Source organism: Lycium barbarum, chromosome 3, assembly GCF_019175385.1.
Source record: "Lycium barbarum isolate Lr01 chromosome 3, ASM1917538v2, whole genome shotgun sequence".
NCBI classification, from domain to species: domain Eukaryota; kingdom Viridiplantae; phylum Streptophyta; class Magnoliopsida; order Solanales; family Solanaceae; genus Lycium; species Lycium barbarum.
Window position 1 is genome coordinate 106,809,106 of NC_083339.1, and position 12,199 is coordinate 106,821,304.

The 12,199-nt window shown below is 37.1% G+C and overlaps 1 protein-coding gene across 1 annotated transcript; it reads right to left on the bottom strand.

The window, feature by feature from the left end:
* Positions 1–242: 242 nt before the first annotated feature.
* Positions 243–5,432, bottom strand: LOC132631733 (probable pectinesterase/pectinesterase inhibitor 59). The gene is made up of 2 exons (XM_060347431.1): positions 3,852–5,432; positions 243–1,073 (listed from the first exon to the last, which is right to left on the bottom strand). The coding sequence occupies exons 1-2, from the start codon at positions 4,765–4,767 to the stop codon at positions 379–381; spliced, it is 1,611 nt and encodes a 536-aa protein (XP_060203414.1). The 5' UTR covers positions 4,768–5,432; the 3' UTR covers positions 243–378.
* Between the last annotated feature and the right edge of the window lie 6,767 nt (positions 5,433–12,199).

A 12,199-nucleotide genomic window follows, 5' to 3' on the forward strand; every position in this document is an offset into this window, starting at 1 on the left:
GTTGGTTTGCCGGGACGGGGTAAAATTCACAAATAGACACATTTGTCTCTGTAATTAATAAATAGTAATGGTTATTATAGAGTTTCAAATTTTATCACATTGTAATGGAGGTTCATCTATGCAATTTAAAACTTTATGATAATGACTAAATTTAAAAGACCATATCGAAAAATGATCAGGCAATGTTGTTTCTGGGATGGGACGCTTAGAGCTGATAACTTGCAAATAAAGAAGAACGCAGACCAAAAAAAGCTGAGGGAAGATCAACAATAGTATCCATTTATGTGTCATAATGACATGACACGTACAAAAAGAAGAATCAATGAAAAAATAAGAAGAAAAATGACAATGCAAATAAAAGAGTATAACAACACTTGTTCACAGACCCGCAGTGAATGGCACACCAGTAGAAGGCAGCCATGCCCTACCAGCTATAAGGCTTGCAACAGTATACTTGTTAGCAACATTTCCACTCGTTATAACATGATAACCAGGCCACTTCACCCTATACCTTGTCGAAGCTGCTGGTCCAATATTACCATATTCCGCATAGTACAATGTACTCAATGCAAAATTAGAATCTAACCAAGTTAACCAACCTGCTCGATTCACCAAATTGTCTAAATAACTCTTCATGATAACTGTTCTTGAATATTGCTGCCACGGACGTCCCAAAAACGTCTGGAACGACCCAATTACTGGGCGAAGATCGGGAGCTGCCATAATCCTAGAGTTGTGTATTGAAATTGCAGTGTTCTGAAAAGGATCGTTTCTCCCTTGAGCTGTGATCACGTTGACTTGACCCCATAAGGGTCTTCGGACGTAAATCATGCAATTTTGGAAAACAACTGCGGCGTTGCCAAAGATAAAGTCTATGGTGCCGTAGATATAACATGATTTGTAGAACTGTCGTTGTGATTGGACAAAGAGGGTATCTTGGTAGCCTTCGAAACCACATGTGTAGAATACTGAAAGATCTGATGCTGATCGTAGAGCTACTGCTTGCCCGTTTTGTGGCCCTGCTGTGTTTCGGAATGTGATGCCTCGAGCAATGAATCCAATCCCATCCACCCCTACAACATTGTCATTTGCAAACGAAAAAAATGTGGATACTTAATGAGTGTATTTAACTAATGTACATACGGATAATGTAAAAACGAATTAAACTATCAACATATTCTACTGTTGTATGTTACCTTTTAACGCTGAGTGAGTTTAATTAGTAGTATATAACAATTTTAAAGAGTTTTGACACTTTCAAATTATTCCAAAGTCAACTATAAGACTCTTAGTGTGGGTTGATAATTAACTTGTAAAAGAGTGTAACTCACTTGATGTTAGTATATAAGAAGTTAAACTAAGCTCTTAATGTTAAAAAATAGTTACGATGTTAATAGCGGAATTAGATTCATAATCAATTTAGTGGTTAACGTAATCCCAAAACTAGTACTTGTTAGCTTACAAAAGGTAACGCCTTTTCACTTTGATCCAAAATGTAGTAGTACCATCATACATTTTCTATTATAAAAACCTTATGAAGTACCGTATGCTTATTATTTTAGTTGTTAGTATGTCAACCCCGTTTCTCAAGCTGATCAGACAACATGTTCATGGCAGACAGATACGTTTTTCATTTGGAAAACTAAGATCTGACAGGAAAAGTTATATTTTAGTAGTTTGGAACTTCAGATTGTTCCCTTTAGAACAAGCCTAGAATGGGTGCACGTGAAAGGAATTGAACGCAACAAAATGATCCGCTAAAATAGCTTTGACATTAGCTTACTTTTTTGCCCCCTTGTTATATTTATAATTAGTTTAGCACAAGTAGAGTAGATTATGATCCAGCCGTTATATATTAAGGAGGTAGTTTCTCTTTGATATTTGGGGAAAATATGCAAATTTGGAGTTAACTAGCATTCTATCTAATCTATTCTAACTCCTATAGCGGACCTCAACCATTACGCCAAAAGAATGGAAACCTACATCTTCGAAGCAAAACCATCTACACATTTCCTAAAAGTTAAAATTCATCAATTTACAAAGGAAAATTCTGAGAAAGTTCCATATGGAATCCATACGTTGTCAATCAAAACAATCTTATTGAGCAAGTATTTATTGCACTCCTCAATTTCAGTGAACATGTTCACAGCAGAAAGATGCTTTTGTAAAAATTAGCATCTGACATGAAAAGTCATACATTATTTTTAGTAGTTTGAAATCAAATTGGTCCCTCGCGAACAAGCCCTAAGAATGATTGCACGTGAAAATGATTGAATGCAACAAAGTGACCCGCTAAAATAGCATTTGACCTTTAATTGGATTAACTTTTTTTTTTTTTTTTTGTTCTTTGATCTTTACACATTTAGTAGGCGTCTGCACATGCGATTTCATCTCATGAGATGAAATCAAAGATGAAATTTCAAATCATCCAAAAAGGCATGATTTGGAATTTCAAATCATGATTTCAAAAAATTTAAATGTAAAACTTGACCCATAAAATTATATTTTGTAAAAATAGATCATAAGTTGGTAGATATATTTACCAATCATGTTTACCAATCATTTGTATCAAATATTAAAAGATCTACAAGTTGCTAGTATATTTATAACGAATTTTACTCCTACCAATCATGTAGAAGGATTATATTAAAGAGTAGTTACACTACAATTTATGTTCAATTTTCCAGTTTATTGAACTAAATTTTGATCAATTGATGTTGTATTTCTTAGAAAGGCCCTCTAGTTGTGTATTAATTTTGTTATGAACTATGACTTATTCATTTGGTAAGATTGTATAAGAATTGGAAAGTTTTGATGCTTTTCACAAATTGTGGGTCTATAAGAAAAAATACAACTTAAGAAATTCAAATTGCATGTCCAAACATGATTTTATATCATGATTTCAAATCATGTCCAAACGGCTCTAAGTAATTTAATAAAAAAAGTAGGTTGTGATCCTGCCAGTGAGTTCACTCCCGATATTTGGAAAACTATGCAAATTTGGAGTACTTACCTCACATCGTATCTAATCTTTCCTAAATTCTAGTTTGGACGTCAACCCTTACACCAAGTAGAAAGAGATAACAAACCTACATTTTCTGAAGCATAGAGCTCAACCTTTTTGATTCAACTATGTAATATGATTCTTCCCCTTAATTTTGCTATAAGCCGGTATTTATTACTCCTTCCGGATAAAAAAAAGTCTCTACTTAGCCTTTTTTTCTTGGATAAAAAAAATTGTCCACTTATCAAATAAGAAAGAATTAACCTTGTTTTTTCAAATTTGCCCCTATTAAGTGTTATATAATCAAACCCCAATGCCTATTTAATTAGGAGTAATTTAGTCAAGTTACCTATTTTTGTTTAGGAGTTCGTGTTTTCTTAAGCGGTGTGCAAATGGCTAAGTGAACTCTTTTTTTATGCGGAGGGAGTAGTACTACTACATAAAAATGGGCCGAAGTATAGTAGATTAATCTCAATCAGAATATTAGCTATATACTACTTCATATTAGTAGATTAATCTCATAATCAAAATGCAACGAATATTTGCTATATACTACTTTATATAACATATCTTTTGTAGCAAAAGAAACAAGTGAAGCAAAATCCCTAGACATTTCCTAAAACTTTTGCCATTCTAAATGGAATTCCTCTGTTTTTTTGTAGTTTTACTTAATGTTAATGAAGTAGAAGTAGATGAGTTCTGGCCTTAGTAGTTGCTACCTTTTCAATCATCCTTTTGTACTCATGCAATTATCTATTTCAATGCATGGATGAAACCTTAAAGATATAAAAGGAAAGAAAACACAAAACCGAAAGAAACAAAATAAGGAGAGCTGAGAGTGAATTACCAACAGTTGCAGTACTGTAAGTTGTGAAACCAGCAGCAACACTACGGCTGCCTGTGATTATAGTGTATCTCAATCCATCACCAACTAACATGATCTTCCCCATTGTAGGACCTACCAATATATTCTCCCTATAAACACCCCTTCTGATATATATAACAATCCTCTGATTTCCAACTCTCCTCGACACTGCATAATTTATCGCAGCCTGAATGGACTGAAAATGACCCGATCTATCTTTAGCCACCACATAATTTGCAGTCGTAGCCATCAAATCTATCGACGAGGATAGCAACAACTTTCTCTCACTAGCACCAAGCCAATTAGGAAATCCACCAACTTGTGTTGTATTTTCCGCGTCCATGAACTCAACGTTCACAGCTAAACAATTACTAATCAACTGAGAAACGTTAGTGGATAAGTTCGGCTGGAGGATGTTGGAAACATTGAGATCGTTCGATCCTGATAAGCACGTCTCAATGTTTGTCAACGAGGCGCTTAGCCAAGTTTGTGCATCAAAATCAGAAAAATCAGTCGAATTTGATTTGATGCCGTCAAGACTACGGTTCAATTGGAGGATAGTGTCATCCATGAGCTTTTCACAATCCAACCACACTAACTTCTTTCGTTTTCCCCTGCAAGTTTGGCTTACGTTCTTTGCATGGTTCTTCACCTCAATGACATGATCCATAGCTACTTGGACCGTCATGGTTCTAAACTCGGATTTGTCTTTGGGTTCGGAACTCTGGGAATCTTTGGACATGAAGTGATTACATGGCTCAGGATGAGGAGTTTTGCTGCACCACCAGTTCATGTCATGACTTGTTTCTTGATCGTCTATATCGGACAAGGATTGGTGTAGGAATAGAGAAAGAGAACAGAGAAGTAGGAGTAAAGAATTGAAGCTATAAGTTGACATTGTGTTGTTAAGGTAACAAGAGGAACTAGGAAATTACAACATTTAACGTTAATGACTTTTATACTAGTAGCAAGATAGATAAGGCAAGAAACTGGAAGAGAAGTGCAATGTCAAATGACAGTTGGCTTGTGAAATATTGTGGGTGGCAAATTCAGAGTTATAAGTAAATGAAACCACAAATGAGAGATCAAATCATAGTTCATATACTCAAAATAGTACTCAAAGTCCGTCCTTCATTTTGAGATCCTTGTTTTATGGATCACTGAAAATGCACTCAATAATTAAATAGAGAGTGACTAATGCTCTCTCTGATTTTACGCTGAATTCATGAGTTTTAATTAATGTCACAATTATGAGAGGGCACAATCTGTCAAGTAAAGTATGAATTCTTCTGAGGTAAGTTGACCTTGTTGAGATGCTTAACGTGATTATATATGCGCCATTACAATTTCAATTAAGATTCAAATTACGAGATTTCGTATATTGGCGCAAAAAAAAAAAAAAATCCCCACTTGATGATGATTACTGATGGAGGGTATGTTTAACATAAGTATGGAGTGGACACAAAGAAAGCCACTAACATGTCTCGAGGTCCGTACATGTGATGCTTTAACTTGATGCTCAAGTTGTATACAAAATAATGTGCAATTTATGAAAGAAGCTCAGTACTCTTCTTAATATATCCCTTAAGTAGATGCCGAAACAGCTACTTATCAGGGGATAACCATGTGCTCTTATGTTCTTAGTACGCAATGCTCTTTTATTCGGTATGAAAATTCTAAGATGAAGAAAATCTTTTTCACCAATTGTCCTTTTAAAGGACTGGTGTTTATCTTTTGTCCCTGTTAATAAAAGTGTATAAATATTGACACTCGTCAAAACTTTTACTTGTAGCCCTCTCCTTCTTCCTCCCTTCAAAAGAAGCGGGAAAAAACTGAAAAAGAATGAGAACACAATTGGAAAAAAATTAAAACAAAAAAGAAAGAATTTTAGCTTGGGTATTACTTGTTGAACCAAAAGTGATGTAAGGATCCATGGGCGGAGCCACCTTCAGCGAAGTGTGGTCAGGTGCACACCCTTCGTCGGAAAATTACGCGGTATACATAGGTTAAATGTTAGCTACAATGAGTATCTATTCAATTTTGCACACCCTTAACACAAGTAAGAAGAAAATTTGCACACCCTTCATCAAATTCCTGACTCCGCCACTGTAAGGATCCATTATGGCAGCAGAGATGAAGAGCTTGATTTATCATTAATCCGTCCAAATTATACCTCACAATGACATATAAAACGGTTGTTCCAAATATAGTGATTCAAGAGAGTCGAGATCGTATCCACAAGGAATTTGAGCATGTGGTTATAGCTAACGTATGTGCAAATAGCTAACTCAGTTTAGCCTTGAGTAAAAAATGATTCGATATTACTTCTAATTAGTTTAAACTAACAAACAATAAAGCAAACACTTAATATGCGTAAAATAGCTAAGGTTGTATCAAGTGAAGACGAGGCCTAGGGTTATTCTCTTCCCCTAGATATGAATCTAATGGGTTAGTTCCTATTAAGCTAGTTGTGTGATGGTCTTGTTATGGCCATCAACAGTAAGTCCATTCAATATTCCTCAATATTGAGTGGTCTAACCCTAATTAACTTACACAAGTTTAATTCTATTACATTAGGTGAAAATTACTTAGATCCCAAGTAGAATTATCCCTATCTCTAGTTCAAACCCATTAATTAGCACTAATCAACTTCTCAATTAGTCTAATTCCTTTGCAATTATTCCAACCCTAATTCCTCTCTCTCAAGCAAATATAAAAGGGAGGGCTAAGATTAAGCACGTCATTAGCTAAATAACAATTTTACCAATCATAAACAAGCTTATCATACAAATCCGCATACTAGGGTTGGGTCACCACTCCAGATTAAAGTTTAGCTACACATAAAACTAGATGAAAATGCAAAAGAGATTAAGCTAATTAACATAATTAAAAAAGACAAACAGTAAACTTAGTGATTAAGATAACCTTCTCCCTCAAAATGAGTTGCCCAAAAATGCTAAACTCTTTGTAACATATTGATATTTTATGTTGTTCCCTAACTCACTAGAGAACTAGCTTCTTCCGTAGTAAACAAGAAGTAAATTGCAGAATAGTAAATCACGCAAGGATTTTTACGTGAAGAACTCCTTGCTCAAGTGAGACAAAAGTCACAACCTATCTCCACTAGGGTTTCCCAAATCTCACTAAAACTCTCTTGTAGTTCTAAGGTTACAACTCCAATAAGCTAAGGAATTGACCACTACAATACCTTCCCCCCTCTACAATTCTTCACTAAGTGTAGCTAACTTCTTCAAAGACTCTACCTAGTCTAAGAATCCCCTTACAACTCAATGCAACACATATTATTAAATTCTAGTTAAGTAAATAGGTTTACAATTTATTCAAAGAATCTAACTATTACAACTTAAATAACTATAAGCATAAATCTTGATATGAACATGTTCTTCTTCGTTGTTGTTGATTCTCTCTCTCAATGACACTTGATAGATATTGTTGTATATATGTAGCGGTGTCTCTCTATTTAATTTGGTGGTGCCTTCAACAATATAAATGTGTGACACCTTCTATAGGAGTGGAATGGTCGTTTCTTGTTCTCCAAATCCTTGAAGAATAGGTTCAAGAATCCAAGAACCTAATCCAAGTTTGACTTGGTTTCCATCATGCGTGTCGGCCTCCTTTTAATTTCTCCTATTTCAAAGCTATTTCCATATCTGCAATTATGGTAATGTTTTGAACTTGTACTCCGTGAGTCCTTGTAGAATTGAATTAAGCCTTAATCTCAATTCCTCAAGGAAACCTTTTTGCGTGGGGAACAACTTTTCCTGCTTGGACTAAACAGTCTCCAGTTCTTCTGCAAAGGATCGGGTTTTTCTAGTGTTTGTGCAACCCTGTTGCCAGCAGCCCAACATTACCAGTTCTATTAGGATATCTGTTAAGAACCTAGTTCTTGTGCATGTTTGTCCATCATTCTTGAACATTGATTGTCAAGTATATATTGTTTGTCAATCATCAAAACTTCATCAAATCTTGAATTGATATTTAGATCAAAGAAGCTCAACATACTGATAACTGTAAAATTATATGTACAAAATGCTCTAAAACATTATTTGTGGTCGGTAGTGGTAAAAAACTTACACATGCCCGAAGCGTGCATCAAACGTACGACTCCTGGAGCAGATTTAGAAAATGACCCTTGTAGGATGACCCAACCACCTGAGGCTCAATTGCAAGTTCATTTCCTTCCAGCCATAACAGGGCTTAGCCCAGACCAGCAGAAATGCGTACCACGACCTGTATACCAGTGTCTGACATGCCAGCGTTGCCCATACGAACAATGCCATGGACCTCCCAAACCACTTTTCACCGAATCTAAAGGGATAGACCGCACATTTAACAAATTCCCTCAGCAACCTCCGTGAGGATCAGGTAGAGGGTATCAACGCAAATGGTCAAACTAGTTCAGAAAACTAACTAAAGACCTACAAGTTAGTCTTGGATCCCAAACACCTGAGTATAAATAAAAGATGAAGAACTAGCATCAAGGCATTCAAACTCATCCAAGCCTACTACATACTTAGTCTTCTAAAGTCTATTTCCTTCTTAAGTTAGTACTTCCTCACTTGTAAAATCATTGTATTTCGTTCATTAGTAACTCCTGTTGTAGGAGAAAGCTTGTACCCTCGGTGTTCTCCCTGAAACGATAAATAGAGCCTGTTTGGATGGGCTTATTTTAAGCAGCTTATAAGCTGCAAACAACTTATAAGCTGCTTTAGATAAGCTAAGTCAAACGGACCCAATTATTTTTTTTGAGCTTATTTTAAGCACAAAATGACTTTAAGCTGGCCAGCCAAACACTCAAAAAAACTGAAAACAGCTTATAAGCAACTTATAAGCCAATCCAAACGGGCTCATAGTGTTCAGTTTTAGCTCACTATCACTATATTGTACCTTGCAGACTCAAATGATAACAACAAAATTTCTCCACTCTTTACATTATCTGCCATTCATATACTATTCGTACTTACTTTTTGCACATAGCTATAGGCCTCCTTCCGTAACTAACCGTAGGACATAATTCTATCTCTATAGTTTGACACCATTGTGGGGCCTAGCGATATTTTCAATATTACTTCGTTAAATCATTTTCTACTGTATTTTTAATTTTTCAGTGTCGAAATGATAGGTGAAGTACCACAATTCTCATCCCTCAGATACTTTAAAACCAATACAGAAGTACCATAGGAGATGTTGAAGGAATTCCAAAACTCTTGGAAACATCAGAACTGGGAAGCCAGTGTGCCAAAACTGCAGAATTGGGAAAAACCATGAAAGACCTAGGCTTTAGCAATACTCTGACGTGACGAAACAAGCGAAGGTCAGAACTTCATCACCCTAAAGTTGGGCATACCCAAACCTAGTTTTGATCGTAGAAGTAGAATGGTCGGAGACAAGATCGGTAAGTCATGCTCTATAGAAACTCGAACGAAAGGCCCAAGACACTCCAGCAACAAACCAATGAAATTAGGCCAACAACACAATATTAAAGGGTACTGCAAGTTTCAGAGGACATCAGAACATACCACAGTTGATTATAGGGCCCTACCCATTGCCATACTCCGAACACTTGAGCCTCAGCCACCTATATCACCTCTTCCTGGATTTGAAGCAAGGAATGTGAATTGGAGCAAGCCAACAAACGTGTGACTTCCTCCTAAAGACTCAGACCATTCATAATACTATTGGAGAACTGGTAACAACTAGAGCAATCTCCAGGTAAATCATCAATGCTCTTACATTGCAAATACTAGGTGCTAGGGAGAGAACGGACACCCTGGTAGAAAGGATCATCTTCTCAGACAAAGAGAAAGGATCATCTTCTCAGACAAAGAGATCACAGGAACCATATTGCGGAATAATATCTTGATATTATTTAATATTATTTGGTAGCATATTTGTAGGGAGATAATTACCATATATTAGTTAGTTTCCGTGTTTCACTAATTACCATATATTAGTTAGTTTCCTTGTTTCACTAGGATCTTAGTTTCCTTGTTTCACTAGGGTTCAAGATTGTATCCTATATATATTCTCTCTTGATGAATGAATGGAACAAGTCAAGATTGTATAGTTTCTGCAAACCACCAATCCACAACACGAAGCCTAGGTAATTACTTTACATATTGCTAATTATACAATCAGATGTATTTTGGTGGATACAGGTAGTTCACCGCAACCAACATTCTACAAAAGAGCATCTTGAAAAAGATAGGGGCGGTGCAACAAATAATACGCAGTTTTATGTCCTTAGTCGGATTGGACATGAGAAACTTTTCGCTTGGAGAAAACAACCTCCCCACCTATGTAGGAGACATGACCATCTCAACATCATATGGAGTAATGGGTTCTGCATCAGCATACAACGACGCCATCGCAAGACCACAAATCTACGACATGCGAGCAGTACCATTAATTTACCACCAGGTGATCAAGTTTCAAACCCCTTAGGGGGTCAAAGAAATTAACAGAGATTGACATGCCTTTGGTAAGTGTCACGTACCCATCCTCAAAACAAGCCTCACAAGAAGTGAAGCCAAAAGATAACAACAGATGATAAGACACCACTACTAGACAAACCAAGCAAGCACGAGCTCAAAGCAATCAATGTAATCTAAGCTTGAGTGACCCAAAGAAAAAGGTCTACATAGGAAAGGATATTCTCGAAGAAATAAGGATACTTAGTCAGATACTTAGTCAGAAATAAGGATACATAGGAAAGGATATTCTCGACGGCATAAGAGATATCTGGTCTAGTGAATGTAAGGTACTGCAAAGCCCCAGCAAGCTGACGATACTTAGTCAGATCATCAAATGGTGCATCTTTCGAGGCACTTAGCTTTGGCTTCGTATCAACAGGTGTAGAAGACGGGCTACAGTGTGACATACCTGCCCGTTCCAGGATTTCTTCGGCATACTGCTTCTGTGATAAAAATAAGCCATCTGCATTACGAGTAACAGCAATACCTAAGAAATAGCTCAGTGGACCAAGGTCTTTCATGGAAAACTCGACACTCAAGAGTGCCATAATAGACTTACGGAGATCGTCTGAAGAGGCCGTAAGAATGATGTCGTCGACATAAAGCAGTATATATGCAATATCAGAACCCCTGCGATAAATGAATAATGAGTGATCAGACTTGCTATGTGAGAAACCAATGGTAGCGACAAAATCGGCAAACCGCTGGTACCAAGCCCGAGGGGCTTGTTTCAGGCCGTAGAGAGACTTCTTCAATAGGCAAACATGATCAGGAAAATTGGGGTCCCGAAAACCCAATGGTTGATACATATACACAGTGTCAGATAGATTGCCATGAAGAAAAGCATTCTTGACATCGAGCTGGTGTATGGGCCAAGAATAAGATAATGCAATACTTAGCACAGTGTGAATGGATTCCGGCTTGACCACCGGACTGAAGGTCTCCTCACAGTCAACACCCTTCTGTTGAGACCTGCCATCACCTATAAGACAGGCTTTATGCCTCTCAAAAGAACCATTAGAATTCTTTTTATGACGGAAAATCCACATTGACCGAATCACATTAACATTAGCAGGATGAGGAACTAACTCCCATGTCTTATTTTCAATTAGAGAATTAAATTCATCCATCATGGCATTCTTCCAATTTAAGTCACGGAGAGCACTTACGGTATTTTTGGGTAATGGAGAGATGGAGGTTGTTACACCTCGGAAAAATTTCGTTCGTGCACAGTGAATTGACTGACGAAGGACAATTACGAGTATTGAACTAATGATGTCTTAATGACATTTTGGAGAAGAATTATAATGTCCCTTATACTGGTAATGAAGTGCCAAGTAAGTTTCAAGAAGGACCCATAAGCCAAATATGGGCATAAGCCATCCAAAAGGGCGAGTTAAGGAAACATTTTCGGATGATCTGGTGGGCCAAAACGCTATTATAAAGTTGGAATTTGGGAAAACCACCACAGTATCAAAGTTGTAGATAATGGAAAGAGCTTTCCAACCATAGGTCGTGGTCCTCCATAGTATATCCGGATCAAAAGTTATAGCCATGTTACGACAGACAGTTCGGGGTGAAATATCACATTCTGGCGCACTTTGCGGCGCGACATGCGGCTCGCAAGTACGACATGCGGCTCCGCAGTTCAACCGTAAAGTGTGCCAGTGAGAGTTGGTCAGCTGGCAAGCTTTGCGACCCAAGATGCGTCCCGCATAGTGTCACGACCCAACTAGGGGCCGCGACGGGTACCCAATACTTGTACCGAGCACCCCTTATCTCGTATCGTACTTTTACTACTAGGTGGGCCGTATAGACTATACCGTATTTTTTTTC